Source organism: Phodopus roborovskii, unplaced genomic scaffold (genome assembly GCF_943737965.1).
Source record: "Phodopus roborovskii unplaced genomic scaffold, PHOROB, whole genome shotgun sequence".
Taxonomy (NCBI): Eukaryota; Metazoa; Chordata; class Mammalia; order Rodentia; family Cricetidae; genus Phodopus; species Phodopus roborovskii.
Genome location: NW_026126602.1, coordinates 4,883,599 through 4,899,674, shown reverse-complemented (window position 1 = coordinate 4,899,674; position 16,076 = coordinate 4,883,599). Strand labels below are relative to the sequence as shown.

The window sequence follows — 16,076 nt, the reverse complement described above, 5'->3', positions numbered from 1 at the left end:
GCAGAGGCAGGCGGATCTCTGTGAGTTTGAAGCCAGCCTGGTCTACAAGAACTAGTTCCAGGACAGCTCCAAAAGAAACCCTGTCTCAAAAAAAAAAAAAAAAATCATGCAAAGCTCAGAGGATGCTTATTAGTGCTTATTAGTTAACCAAAATAACTCAGAAATTACCTCACACTACTTTTTCATTTCTTCACATTTCTAGATGTGAAATATAAAAGCTATAGTTTATTTTATCTTTTGAGATGAGGGCTTGCTACATAGTCTAGGCTGGTCTGGAAGTTTTTGATCCTCCTGTCTCAGTCTCCCAAGTGCTAGTCTGGAGGTCGACCAGATGTCCAGATCTCGCTGCGCCCCAGTCTGGGTGTCCCTGTGGTCAACCAGCTGTCCCATTGAACTTTTTTTTTTTCCTCATATACATATATCTATCACTCACTCTCACACTCTCTCTCTCTCTCTCTCTCTCTCTCTCTCTCTCTCTCTCTCTCTCAAACACACACACACACACACACACACACTGCACACCCGTGTGACTGGAGGTTGACCAGTTGTCCCTGTGCCAAAATTATTTTTTTTTTTAAACTTTTCAGGTTGACCAGTTGTCCCTTCCTTTGGCTTTTTTTTTTAATATATACATATGTACACACATACACACAGACATACATACATATATATATACACACACACTATATATGTATGTATGTATGTATGTATGTATGTATGTATGTATGTATGTGGTGTGCTGGGATTACAGGTGTGTGCCACCACACCAGACTCCATGGTTTTGTTTTTTCAGAATCTGCTGGAACATTTATTTGAATTTGTCTGATTTAAGGTTTTTATTGCTGTGAAAAGACACCATGACCAAGGCAACTCTTATAAAGAACCCTTAATTGGGGTGGCTTGCTTATACTTTCAGAGGTTCCATCCATTACCATCATGACAGGGAGCAAGGCAGCATGAAACCAGATGTGGTGCTGGAGCTGAGAGTGCTACATCTTACAAGCAACAGGAAGTTGAATGACTGTCACAATGAATGACACTTGAGAGACCTCAAAGCTGGCCCCCATGGTGACACACTCCCTCCAAGGCCACACCTCCTAATAATGCCAGTTCCTTTGGAGTCTTTTTTTTTCCAACCACTATAGTATAGATGTTTTATAGCCCTAAAAATTAATCCCATAATTTCCCCACATATGTATTTTTGTCTTGATTTTTCATGGTTCATATTGCCAGCTGAGGTTGTCATGCAATAAAACCAAGGTGACTACATGGGGATGGTTTATTCTGCCATTTTTCCAACTCTTAGAGTGGTAAATCAAGCCTGGAGCTAATCACTACATTGTTTAACCTGCCTGGGAGATTCATAATGATGCAGCTTTAAGATCACTCGTGATCCCAAATTTGCCCACATAGTCATGCTTCATGAACACATTTAGAAACCAATCAATCACTTTGAAGCACAGCCTACTAAGGAAACTGCTGTTGAGAACAGCCAGGACATTTACATGCACCGTTATGGCACAGAAAGATGGCAGAAAGGGCTCCATGGTTTATTTGTGATCAAATACTTCAAACACAGGAAATAAGACAGAAAAATCCATCTGCATTTTTAGAATATCCAATATTTGATATTTGTTCTTTTAAAAGAATCATCATAAATCAACAATTTCCAGTTCCTTGATTCAGACATTCCTTACGTCTCTATCCTCCTTTATCTTCTCATTACTCCATCTTAAGGAATGTATAATTTCCATTTCCCTCTCCTTTCTACTTATTTACTCTCTAAACCTACTAAGACCTAGTTTCTGTGCCACTGAGATGGCTTAGCAAGTAAAGGTGCCCACTGCTAAGCCAAACAATTGGTCTTTGATTCCTGAAAGGAGAAAGCTAACTTCTTCAAGTTGTCCTCTAACCTCTACATGAGTGCCATAGTGCTCAAGTAGACATGTGCTGCACATGCTCATGTACACACACACAATGTATGTATGTATGTATGTATCATCACAATACGTGTGAGTGAGTGATGAAATTAACAATGATATAAAATACTAATTTCTATCCACTGGATTAAATCCCCAACTACATAAATCACAAGTGCTTTGGGACAGCTTAGTGGTGACCTAATTAGCAATTTGTGACTAAGGCTTACACAGATGGAGTTCATGCAGCCTAAAGATCCCTTAGAACTGCATTTTATTAACAACTTAAAATGAAGGGACCTAGTGTGCTAACTGTGCTGCTAATTGTGCTAGGCCAGATATCTCTGAAGAAATGACATAAGCAGAAGTTAGTGAGTCAGTACCTAAAGGGAACAGAGTAGAGGCAAAAGGAAAGTTTGATTTCAACTGTGGCTTCAACAAGAAATGGCAGAATTTGAGACCAGGAATTAGTTTAAAAACAAAACAAAACAGAAACACCCCTAGTGGAAAAAATATGCTTTGCATTCTATTCTCACAAACAAAATAACAAAGAATATGCCCAAAATGTCAAAATAATGATATATCTGGATGTTAAGATATAGACAGCTTTATGTTATTCTTTTTTCATTTGTTTACTAATTTTGTGCTTAATATCGCTTATTTGTATGTGTTTGTGGGGTTACTGGCACAATATGGAGGAAGATTAAAAGGACAACTTTTGGAATCTGGTTTTCTCCTTCCACCATGTGGATTCTAGGAATCAAACTCAGGTCATTAGGTTTGGTAACAGGTACCTGCTAAGTCAACTTTCTAGCCCTATGTGTGCCAACACACACACACACACACATACACACACACCAAACAATTATTTTATTTTAAGATTCTGGGGAACTGGAGACACCTCAGAAATTCAGAGTGTTTGCTGCTCTTGCAGAGGACCCAAGTTTGGTTTCCAGTTACCCACACTGGGCAGCTCACAACTGCCTGTATCTCCAATTCCAGGGGACCCAATAGTTTCTTCTAGCCTCCAATAGGACTTGCAGAGACATGTGCATGCACACACACACATTTTTTAATTCTAAAAGATATTTGTAGTTCTTACATGCCATATCACCATGGCTCCACCAGAATCCTAATAATGGCCTGCATATTGGCACTGACTTTCAACCCCATCTCCACGGGCATACTAGTATTCTAAACACAGTGGGCATCTAAAAATATTTCAAGAGTATTTAGAGTACAGGATATTGTAAAGTCTCAACGATGTACAAACTTCTGTTTACTTTTACTAGTTCTACTTCCCCCAAAATGTTGCTGCCCATAGGCTGACTTTGTGCTTCTACACACATTCTTCCTCTACCCACAATACACTTCCCTCTTTCCACACTCACCTCAAAAAACTACTAACCCTTGTACCTACCTCAAATGAAAAAAAAAAAAATCACATAAAGAGCACCTAGTCAGCCGACTACTCCCTCTGCTATATGCCTTATTCTTTTTGCACTGTATACAGCATTTAACATCGCTTCATGTGTGCTGGAATCATTGATATAGGTATATAAACCTCATCACTCATGGTAGTTTGAAAAAAAAAAAAATGTTCCGCATTTGAACACTTAGCCTCCAGGTGGGACTATCTGGGTAGGTTTAGGAGGTAGCCTTATTATAGGAAGTACATGTATGAAGGCAGGCTCTAAGAGGTTAAAAACTTCTGCCATTCTGCTTTGTGCTTTATTCAAGGTGTGAACTCTCAACATCTTGCTCCAGTCACCACATTGAGTTTGAGACCAGCCTGCACTAAAGTATATTCTTAGTTGTAGGTCAGCTTGGGATACAGATCGAGATTCTCCCTAGTAGAGGTAACAATGCCCTACTAGACAATATACACTACCAAATAGAAGCCCCTGTGGTATAACAATGGCCTCCATCAACTCCTATACCTGAAGGTTTGATTCCCAATTTGTGGACTGTTTAGGAAGGTTATCAGAACACGGTCCGTGAACGAAGCTGTGGGAGGAGATTTCTGAGACCTTACAAGAAAACTCCAAGGAAACAAGTCAAGAGTCTTGTAATCTCTGTTCCTCCATAACATGGGTTGTTCTTGGAATGTGCTCTCGTGGCCCTCCCAGATGTAATAAGTAGGCATGAGTTCACTTCAGATAATTCATTACAACGGTCTATTATTGGTTCATATGCCTTATGGAAAAACATGTTTTTGTCACATGCAACTTGTCCTTGTGACTGTATACTTTACTCAGGTGACTCTTCTTAACTGTCAGAATACAAATTATCTGATACTCTGAATAAAGTTTGCTGTTGCATGAGATTTTAATCTGCCTAATTTTTAGGTCCAGCCATCCCAGGTTCACTCTGACATCTAGAGTAGTAAACAAGTAGAGCCATGAATCAGGGACCTGAAGTCAGTTAAGAGAGTGAGGAAGCCTCAGAGAAGGAGGTGAGCGAGCATAACAGGGCAGAAACCATGGAAGGCTTTGCTCTATGTCAAGATTGTGCACCATTTCTTAAGGGAAGGAGGATCAGCCAGGTGGTGATGGCTCACACCTTTAATCCCAGCACTCAGGAGGCAGAGGCAGGTGGATCTCTGTGAGTTCAAGACCAGCCTGGTCTACAAAGTAAGTTCCAGGACAGCCTCCAAAAGCTACAAAGAAACGCTGTCTCAAATTAAAAAAAAAAAAAAAAAAAAAAAGGAGGAGTACAAGTATCAAAATCATAACTATTTCATTACTTGCAAGTTGTTTATGATTATAATCCCTGATTTCCAGAAGGAACTTCAGATGAAGAATTATGGGACAGTCTGAAAGCATATCAAAGAGGCAACAATAACAAGAGAGAGAACACAATCTCTGTTCAATTTTGGGTCACTTTGGGTATTAATCTGAACTGTTATCAAAACACTTAAGGACAATATTAATCATGAGGAAGAGATGGCTAATTCCTTCAATGAATATAAACCAAAGGATCAAACGTTAAAATTGGTAAAAGATGCAAATAGTGATTTTCCTCATTCAGGCTCGAAAGCAAAAACAATGCTACCGACAACTATGCCGGGGAAGGTGATGTTTCTCTCAGCTCCCTTTCTAGAGCCTTCTTTAGGTATATGTCCTTCTGAACATGACTCTGAAGCATGGGGTGAGGAATGTAATGATCTATCTAATCTTGAATTTGCCCTACTTTTTAATAAGGCTTAGGAGAGCCTATGAAAATGCTGACCTTACAACATAGGCAAGCTAGGGCATAGCAGGAAAGCTGAATTTGTTTACTAATTCTTCCCCAGCCTTGGTATTTTCAGTGCAATGCCAGCAAAATCAAAATGTTTACCTAATTATGCAGTAACCAATCTATAGAAAACTCTAGACCAAGAGGCTACATTGGACAGTACTTACATATTAACTTGAAAGGCAAGAAAAGGACTATAACTATTTGAATACAAACTGAAAAAAACAATTATGTATCATGTGGATCCTTTACTGCCTTTAGACTTAGTTATTTTGCCCACGAAATTGTTTCCTACAGGTATTCTAGCACAAGAGGATAAACATTTGGAATGGAGCCATAAAATACCTTACTCTTCTTGCTCAACGAGTAAATCAAGGGAGGAACTGATGTCCACAATTATATGGATTTAATCCTTGCTATATTATATTACCCTTAACTAACAATCAGTTTTTAAGAGAGTTGAAGAAATCTTTGCATTTTTAAATTTCATTTTCAGGTACCATGGAAGGATAGGAAATCAATATTCGGCTGGCAAACTATGGGATTTTCTCATATGAACTGAATTTGTGATCACAAAAATTGTTCAACTGTCTCCCATTCCAAAGGCAGATACTTATCTTATTGATGGCTCATCTAATGGTATAGGAGGAACTTATGGCCCAGATATTCATCAATGTATTAATATTTTCCTTTCATGAGCCCAACAGGTAGACTGGCTTTTTGATTTATCTATTATGGTTAATTCATAAATCCTTAAATATAGTTTCAGATTCTGCTTATGTTGTAGGGTTATTTCCAGCAATTGACTCATGGGTTTTACTGTAGAAGGAAATAAGCAAGCTGTTGCATTAGCTTGCCCTATTTTTACTTCTTCAGAAGAAAATTGGGAAGGGGTATGCATCTGTGATTGCAGATGGATCAACTGAATGATTATTGCCCTCTGCAGCTCCTCTGGCTTCAGGGAATCAAGTCAGAGAGACAGCAAAATTTACCAGAAAGATAGCAAACCACCAACTGAAGGGCAAAGGGAAATATGTACAATATCATCAGAAATCAAATCTGTTAACCTTGAGGCCCTGTGTACCAAGGTAGAAGTTATTCTACTAATGACTCTGTGTTTATGCCTAGCTCTTGAGACTGCAATAGACTCATTCATCCATCTAGAAAGGGGGCTGTGTTTAATTTTTCCTTGGGATTAAAATCACTTCCTTAGCAATAGAAGATTCCAGGTTTTTACATATTACTCTCTGTCTGAAAAATCACTAACTTTCAGGAAAACTTCAATAATGTTTATATTTATCTGGATTTATACAAATAAGCAATACAGGCAATACTTTCTGTTTCTGAGAAGTTTATGCTTAGTCATTCCATTTTACAAAGGTCAGATCTGAGTAAGTAGTGCCACTGTCAGAACTCAACTATTTTTTCCCTCTTTGAAAAATAGAGATTCACAACCAAGCACTGAGTGGAACTCCTGAAACTCAGTTGTAGAGAAGGAGGAGTTCAAGGTCATGCTAGGGAAACCCACCGAAACAGCTGACCTGAGCAAGTGGGAGCTCATGGACCTGAATCTAACAGCTGGGGAACCAGCATAGGACCGACCAGGCTTCCTAACCGTGGGTGTCAGTAGGAGGCCTGGGCAGTCTGTGGGGCCTCTGCCAGTAGAACCAGTATTTATCTCTAGTGCACAAATGGGCTTTGGGAGTTCTATCCCTATGGAGGGATACTCTCTCAGCCTAGATAAACGGGGAAGGGCCTTCGCCCTGCCCCATATGATGTGACAGATTTTGATGATTCCCCCATAGGAGGCCTCACCCTTCCTGGAGAGTGGATTGGGGGTGGGGTGGGATGGGGGGTTTGGCAGGGGGCATGGGAGAATGGGAGGGAGAGGGAACTGGGATTGGTATGTAAAATAAGATTGTTTTTTAATTTAAATAAAAATTTATTAAAAATAAATCACTTCCTATTTTCATAGGACATTATAAGACTTATATTCCTATTAGAAGGCGTATGTTCTTGTTTTACCGGGTAACAGAATTACTAATTATATAGGTCTCTTTTCAAGCTATTCTTTAGACTTTTCTGATCAATATAATAATGTAATTGGACACAGTTTGGATCTCTTTTTTTGGTGGCACAGTATTATACACATGCTCTCACTGTTCAAATATTATAATTTGCTTGCTTATAGGATATTCATGCATCAAATGATAATTGAAATCTACAACATCTCAAATCAAAACCACTGGATTGCCGGGCGTTAGTGGCACATGCCTTTAGTCCCAGCACTTGGGAGGCAGAGGCAGGTGGATCTCTGTGAGTTTGAGGCCAGCCTGGTCTACAGAGATAGTTCCAGGACAGGCTCCAGAGCAATACAGAGAAGCTCTGTCTTGAAAAACAAAAACAAAAACAAAAAAACCACTAGATATCCTGCTATTAAAAACAAAAAGGGGGAAAATGTCAGAACACAGTCCATCAATGAAGCTATGGGAGATTTCTGAGACTTTATGAGAAAACTCCAAGGAAACAAGTTAGGAGTCTTGTAATCTCTGCTCCTCCATAACATGGGTTGTTCTTGGAATGTGCTCTTGTGCCCCTCCCAGGCATAATTAAGTAGGAGTTCACTTCAGATTATTCATTATAACTGTCTATTATTGGTTCATATGCCTTATGGAAAAACATGTTTTTGCCACATGAAGCTTGTCCTCCTAATTGTATACTTTACTCGGGTGACTCTTCTTAACTGTCAGAATATAAATTATCTGATCCTCTGAATAAAGCTGGCTATTGCATGAGACTTTAATCTGCCTCATTTTTAGGCCCTGCCATCCCTGTTTCACTCTGCAAACTAGAACAGTAAACAGTTAAAATTAGGAGGTGTGGCCTTATTGGAGGAGGTGTGTCACTGGGAGTGGGCCTTCAGGTTTCAGAAGCTCACACCAGGCCAGTCATGTTCTCTGTCTGCTGCCTATAGATCAGGGTATAAAATGCTCAGCTACAGCTTCAACACAATTCACTTCTTTTGAGTTGTTGACCAGTAAGGTACAATAGACCACACACACACACACACACACACACACACACACACACACACATTACTGGATACTACAGCTAATGTTATTCGTTACCCTCTGAAACTTGACAGTAAGACTCTATTGCTAAAAAGGTCACATATCAGAGTCATAAAACATGAATATATCAATCTAGTAGTGACCTGAAAGCTTTATCCCTATTGGCTACACTCCATAATGCAGCAAGGTGCTGTTCACTCCACTAGAGGAGAAAAATAATCATCAATCTTACCCATTTGTGAACCATGTGTGAGCTATAACAAGACATGTCCACTGGTATTATAGTGGCATGAATGCTATGGAATTAACCAACCACTTTCTGGTTAGATTTAAGGCCTGCTGGATAAAATGAAAACCATACCTAGCACCTTTGTCAGGCCAAAAGCCTATGGCTAGACAGGTCATAGTACACAGGGACAAACCTACTACCATTATGCTATCAAATGAACATGGTATTAAACTGACTCCTAATGACTTATCATTACAGTCATAGATTAATGCATCTCTGATCAGAGAAGCTTCAATTTGCAATAGATGGAAGTTAACATAGAGACCCACAACTGGTCAAGGAACAGAGAATGAGATTTTAATCTCAGCCCTTGGGAGGCAGAGGCAAGTGCATCTTGGTGGGTTCCAGGCCAGCCAGTTCTACATGGTGGGTTCCAGGCCAGCCAGGACTACACAGTGAGATCCAATCTCAAAAAGAAAAAAATTAATCATAAAAAGAGGACAGACACAATGTTGGGAAGTAATGGAAGGGGCATGGAACTGGAGGAGTTAGAAAAGGGGTGAATATGATCAAAATATGGTGTACAAAATTCTCAAAGAACTAATAAAAAATTCAAAACCTAACTGATAAGAAAATAAAGATCAAACTAACATATAATGGACAAATAGAAATATTCTACCAGCTTTATAACTATGATATTAGAACTGTATATAATTGGGATTAGCAAAACAATCAAGTAATAACTTGGAGTTTATATGCTACAAAGGAGTCTTTCTCCTTTCTTTCCATAGTGCTGGGAGCAGTATGGGTCAGGGTACTACCAAGCATATATTACAATACAAAAATATTCTTATCAAATAAATAAATATGGGCTGTTTAATATAAGCAAAAAAATCTTCACACGATTCTCATTTCTATTTATTTTAACTTTCATCAATGCCTGCTTTTGGCCTACCTGAGCTAGAGTAGGAACAGAAATTTGGCCGGTCTGCATATGAGCAGAGCTATGTTCTGCTACAGAATGTGTCGCACTTCGATCCTGTGATTCAACTGTTTCCATGGTCATTTGCCTAAAAAAGAAAAACACATTAAGGCATTAACTTAAAAGATCTAAAAACGCTGGCTACTGTTTTTACCAACTTCTTAATATTTACTTTCTTTGTTGTTTGGCTTTTGGTTTTTTTGTTTGTTTGTTTGTTTGTTTGAGATTCCATCTTATACCTGTCAGAATGGCTATGATCAAAAACACAAACATGAGACCTTCCAGAGCAGGATTAGGATATTTTTAGGAGAGGTCACTGAGAAGCCTGAATTCCATGCAGACCCTACTATTTGGAAAAATGATGAGCCTGTTTGTCTAGAAATATTATAACCTACTCAACAGTTAGTGCAGGAACAGCTAGACAGTGGTCATATTATGCCTTCTAATTCCCCCTGTAATTCTCCCATTTTCATAACTAAAAAAAAAAATCTGGATAGTGGAGATTAATACAAGATTTGAAAAAAGTTAATGAGACCATGCAGCTAAAGAGAGCTTTTATAGTCAGGATTGCCTATTCCTGCAGCCATACCAAAAGTACTTATAAGATTATTTTAGATTTAAAGGACTGTTTTTATACCATCCCTTTGGCTCCTCAAGATTTACCAAAGATTTACATTTAGTGTTCTAGCAGTTAATTTCAAGGAGCCCATTAGGAGATATCAGTGAAAGTTCTTGCCCCAGGACATGGTTAATAGTACAACATTGTGCCAGAAATCTGTGGTTCAAGCTTTACAAAATATTAAAGAACAATTTCTGCAGGTTTATATTATTCATTATTTGGATGATATTTTACTTGCCCATAAAAATGAAAAAGTTTTGCTTGCAACATATGGACAGCCGCAGCAAAACCTTGTCAAATCAGGGTTAATAATTGTCCCTGAAAAGGTACAAAGACAACAGTCTTTTCAGTATTTGGGACATATGTTATATTCTAAAGAAATTAAGCCTCAAAAGTTGGAAATTAGGGGAGATAACTTACAGACTTTGAATGACTTTTAAAGATTATTGGAGAATATCCAATGGCTACTACCCTATTAAAAATCGTCTGCAGGGGATATTGACCCCCCTCTATGAGATTTTTAAGGGCAGTTGTGATCCTAGTTCCCCTAGACAGCTCATGGAAGCTGCTAGACAAATGCTAACTCAGATGAAACATACAATTGGTGTGTCCATGGAGCTTTGAAATCACAACTTCAAAAAACAAGTAAAGGGGAGTTGTATCCCAGTCTCCTCATAATGCATTAAATCATACACTTTTCATTTTAAATTTTCTGAATGTGGACTTTCATAAGCAATCTGCAGTGAATACATTCTGGCATGATGGCACTCAAGCGACTTTTACTTAAGTCAAATGGAAAGATCCTTACAGTGGATTATAGAAAGGACCAATCCTGTTTTAATATGGGGTTGAGGCCATGTTTGTTTTCTCTCACACGAAGAAATTGAGGCTGAATGGCTGCCTAAACATCTGATGAGGTGTATCAAGCAGAGGAATGCCAGACCTGAAGACATCATACATAGCTACTAAAGTCCCCCAGACAAGTTTGAGTAAGAACTGTTGATGCTGTGTTCCTGACCCTCTGATGGCATCATCCTACAGTCTGAGAAGGGAAAGAGACTACTGTTTAGTGATTTCCAGTTTCTCAACAAACCTGCCACACCAACTTCCCATACCTCTATGAGTTTTAATTATCCTGGATCTGGCCAAGGACTGAATGTCTAGCAGTTTATCCACGCTATATCCTGGGACATAGAACTCATTTTGCCAGTGGAAACTCATTTCTGCTGTTGCCTCAGAGACTTCCCCTTTGGGAGAAAATGACTCATTAGAACAATTGAACACTATTATGGAGGCGATGTCTGTCCTGTGGCAGAAGCACAGATATTAATTAATTAATTTTAGAAGGGGGGATTGTCGGGGTCATAAAAATGGCTTCACTTCATCTTGACTTAAGGTCAGAGAGTTCAAAACTATCATTACTCTTCCAAGGTTAAAGTCATAAGACATAAAAGTCTAAGGCATGGCTACTGTAGGATGTTTGACCTTAGGTGTGCAAGTCTTACTATAGGATGTTTGGCCTCAGGTGTGGATATCTTATCTAAATAACAAGAGACTTGATCTAAGATGTGGTTACTCTTACCTGGCAAGATCAGATAATGAGAGATTTAGTCTACTGAATGTTTGGAAAATTAAGGAAGTAAGTCTATTTGTTCCTTGTATCTTGGTAAAGAAGTCTCTTGCCTTTTTCACCTTTTTGGTTTAGATATACTAGAATGTTAAAGAATAAGCTTGAGGCGATCAATATTCACTGGATTGTCCTCTGACCTCTATTCTGTGTCTCTATATTTTTCTTAGTATCTTTACCTGCTGTTTCCTCAATCCACACACTCCCCCCTCTCATGTATGAACTGGGAAAGTTGTCTGGATCAGACAAAAGCACCCCAAAGATGGGTTCTCCAGATGACCCCTCAATGTGGGGCACAAACAAAAGATGGACTTCTATACACTGGCTACTGCTTTTATCTAGCTCTCTGATATTCACTTCTGGCAGTCATCTCTACTACCATTTTTGTTGTTGTTGTTTCTGTTTGAGATTCCCATCTTATACCTGTCAGAGTGGCTATGCTCAAAAACACAAATGACAACTCATGCTGGTGAGGAAGTGGGGCAAGTAGTGCAAACTTGTACAGCCACTATGGGTTCCTCAGAAAATTGGAATCAACATTTCTCAAGATCCAGCTATACTAATCCTAGGCATATACCCAAAAGACACTCGATCCTATCACAAGGACACCTGCTCAACTATGTTCAGAGCTCACACCTTTAATCACAGGATTTGAGGGGTATAAAAGGTAGAGTCTGAGAATTAGTCTCTAACTACATTGAGGAGAACACAGCAGTCTGAGTGAATCTAAGGAGCAGTGAAGGCGGGAACAGTTTGAAGATCAACCCTTTGGTCTGAGCTGAGGTAGAGGTGAGAGCTATGGCTGGCTACTTTGCTTTTCTAATCTTCATCTTGAAGCTTGAACCCCAATATCTGTTTCTAGGTCTTTTATTTTATGTGCAACAATATTTTGTTCAGATCCCTGTGAGACCTGCTCTTTTCTGAAGGGAAATGGAGGAGGAGTGGATCTGGGGGAAAAGGCAAGGAACTGGGTGGAGTGAAAGGAGGGAATAATTCGGTCAGAGTGTATTATATAAGAGAAAAAGAAAAAGAAAAAGGGGGGAAACAGAATAGGTTCAGTAACAGAGTTTTAAAGCCCTGACATTAATTTTCTGCTCAATCAGTAAACATGAAGGATGCTAAGGGAGTATCATAATGTATTTTATGGGAATTGGCTTTTTAGTTCCTGCTGCCAAGCCTGGGACCTTCATGGCAGACTAAGAAACCTGACGAAAGCAAATGGTCCTCTGACTTGCACGCATGTGCACACACACACATACACATACACACACTCAATAAATAAACATAGTTTTTTAAAGACTTAAAATAATCATATAATTGTCTTCTTGATAAGTGTTGTTTTATGAATGAATAGAAACTTTAGATGAAATATTACAGGAAAAGTTCAGCATAAGTAGTTCTCAGGACCTAACACACCTGCTTTATACTGTGGTATGGTGTAAAAGATTTCTTCCTTCCCCATTGTCTACACTGTGTTATAATTAGTACCTGGCTCTGTTGGCAATAAGCAGTTTCTGAAAACAAGTCTCCCAGAAGAGTAGAATCAGTAAGAATTGAGCAGCTTCCAAGTAATTTATTTACTCATTTGTTCATCCAATTTGCAATTCTAGGATGGGAAGCCCAGAGTTGTATGCATGCTAGGCGGTGCTCTACCACTGAGCTACATCCTCAGACCTTCAGTTCTTAAGAGGAGCAAAATCATTTTTCAAGGAATAACTTACTTTTGTTATGTTTTTGCTTCTGAACTCATTTTGTTAATAGTTTCTATATGCTGTCTTTCTACAGGTAATCATATTACAAGAAGTCTTATTCTATTAAGAGAAAAATATAAAAGCCAGATCGGATAGCTTGAATGGGTAATGTCCCTCATAGACTCAAATACTTAACACTTGGTCCCTGGCTGTTAGAGATGTTAGGAGAAGTTATGAAACCTCTAGGAAGTAAAGCCTTGCTATAGAGAGATGTCCCTGGGGGGAGGAGGTGGAACTTTGAGAATACATATCCTCTATCCACTTCCAGTTTGTTCTGCTTCCTGTATGTGAATAAATATGTCTCTACCTTCCTGCCACTATGCCCATCCCCACACCCCAATTATGGACTCCAACCCTCTGGAACCTCAAGCCAAAATAAACCCTTTCTTCTTAAAGCAGTTGTTGGTTATGGTGTTTATCACAGCAGTAAAAATTAACAAATATACCAGGCAAAGTAGCAAATGCCTCCAATTCATAGTAGGTCCAAACAGATAGTAGGATCAAAAGTTCAAGACCAGCCTCAACTACATAGTGAGTTTGGGGCAAGTCTGGATGGACTGAAAGAGAGCCAATCTCAAAACGCTGCCCTAATAGGAGAAAAATAAAATAACATAAAATACAGACAAAACAAAGTCAAATTAAAACAGTAATATACTTATCAACTGTTTTTCCCGGATTAAGTTACTAGATTCTACAAATCCTTCATTTAGGTCTTTCATTTACGTTTTTGGCTTTTCAATAGCCATTACCTGAATCCAAGCCTTCCACTCTCACATTTGTCTACTGTAGTTTATACTACAAGGCCATTTTCATACTTAATATCTGATAATGACAATTTAAGAGTAATTATGCTAAAATGAAAACCTACAGTCTACTACAGAAAGTGTCCTTCCTTTAATATTTCTGATATTTTATCTTCTTATTGCCTTCCATCACAGTATCTGCTGTGTGTGGATGGAGTTGGGGGTGGGGTACTAGTTTTGGGATGGGATCTTATTATATAGGCCAGGCAGGCCTAGAATTTTTGAGTCCTACCCTCCCAAGTGCTAGGATCACAGTCCTACCATGAGGCCAAGGACAAGAAGCTTCTTAAACTATTTGAAGTATGATACATTTGAAATGCTTTGAGAACACATGGCGACATCTGCTGAGGAGGGGGGTCACATGAGCAGAATATTGAAGGTTATGTAGGCAAGATAAAGAACAGGAAAAAGGGAAAATATTTTTAATTAATTCTATCATGGGCACCCAGGAAACAATTCTTAAAAGTTAGGATCAAAGATGAGAACAGGAAGCATAGTCCAAAAATTCTAACTGAAAAATGAGACAGTTATAAAACTATAATAAATTAGTAAATTTGTAGTTTGGGGTTTTCCCATTTATCAAAACAAATTAGACTAGTAAACAGCTAAATTACCCTTGAGATATTTTTCAACTGTTCTAAAAAACATAACACAGTTGTGGGAAAAAACTCATTAATGCTTTTTTTTGTTTGTTTGTTTGTTTTTAAAATTAGGTCTCAGGTAGCCCAAACTGACTTCAAACTTGTTATATAGCCCAAGATGGCCTTTAAGTCCTCATTTTCCTATGCATACAGCTGGAATGCTGGGACTTGAGGCCTGCACCAACATGCCCACTTTATTTGCTGCTAAGGCTAGAACCTGGCTGGGGCTTTGTGCATGCTAGGCAAGCACTCTCACCAACTAAGCTCCATCTCCAGGCCAAAGTTATTCCTATTTTCAAGTAACTTTACCAGAAAAGGCATAGAAAAATTATTTTCTCATTAGAGATAGACCCAACTTATAAAACAGAGTGTTTTCTGAGGGTAATTAAAAGAAAACTAGAAAATTTCTGATTTGTAAAACACCCTGGAAAGTCTCTTCTCCTTTTCAAAGTTTAATAGCAAGAGAAACAGATGCCTCACACATCTAGATAGTCAGGTCTACTTTTGAGCTGAAGATGTCACCAGGACTCAGAAAAAGCCAAATGTGAACACCCATTTCAGCTTCATCCCTGCTACAAGTAGAACATGAAGGCCTTAGCTGAATGGCTGAGTGATAGGGTATGTGTAACCACAACATAGATGCATGACACATGTGTACACATGTGTACAGAGGCACCACTAATTTGTTTATCACTGGAACTTTTGGCACTAGGCAAGAACTTGTAAAGAATAGGAAAACATCCACCTACCTTACATTTGTCCTCATATACTTTTTCCTGCCACATTTGCTCATTATTATTACATGTGTAATCAATGCTTTGCTCCTTCCCTGTTTTCTTCTTTATTTATCCTGCAGTAAAATCACAATGTTGAATTATGAGGTCACAACGTTTTTTGTTGTTTTGTTTTGATTTAAAGATTTATGTATTATATATACACTGTTCTGCCTGCAGCTCAGAAGAGGCAACAGGTCTCATTATAGATGGTTGTGAGTCACCATGTGGTTGCTGGGAATTGAACTCTGGACCTCTGGAAGAGCAGTCAGTGCTCTAAACCTGTGAGCCATCTCTCCAGCCCCTCAACATTTTATTTTTAAAATATTAAATCTCCCAAAGCAGAGCCAGAAAAAAAAACAAAACAAAAAAATAACTTTTTTTTCTCTTTCTTTTATTTCTTTCCTTCCTTTTTACTTAATTA

General features: G+C 38.6%; 1 protein-coding gene across 12 annotated transcripts in view; it reads right to left on the bottom strand.

Moving 5' to 3' along the window:
- Crem (cAMP responsive element modulator) overlaps nt 1-16,076 on the bottom strand; it is a 67,341-nt gene that overhangs the window by 41,030 nt on the left and 10,235 nt on the right. For 9 of the 12 annotated variants that reach the window (XM_051205768.1, XM_051205775.1, XM_051205767.1 and 6 more), the window contains exons 2-3: nt 15,629-15,729; nt 9,412-9,526 (exon numbers count right to left, since the gene is read on the bottom strand). In XM_051205768.1, the coding sequence (XP_051061725.1) occupies nt 9,412-9,526; nt 15,629-15,672 (159 nt within the window). In that variant the 5' untranslated portion in view covers nt 15,673-15,729. Of the gene's footprint in view, nt 1-9,411; nt 9,527-15,628; nt 15,730-16,076 lie in introns of those variants that run through there. The other 3 variants (XM_051205769.1, XM_051205778.1, XM_051205770.1) reach the window with 2 other exon arrangements.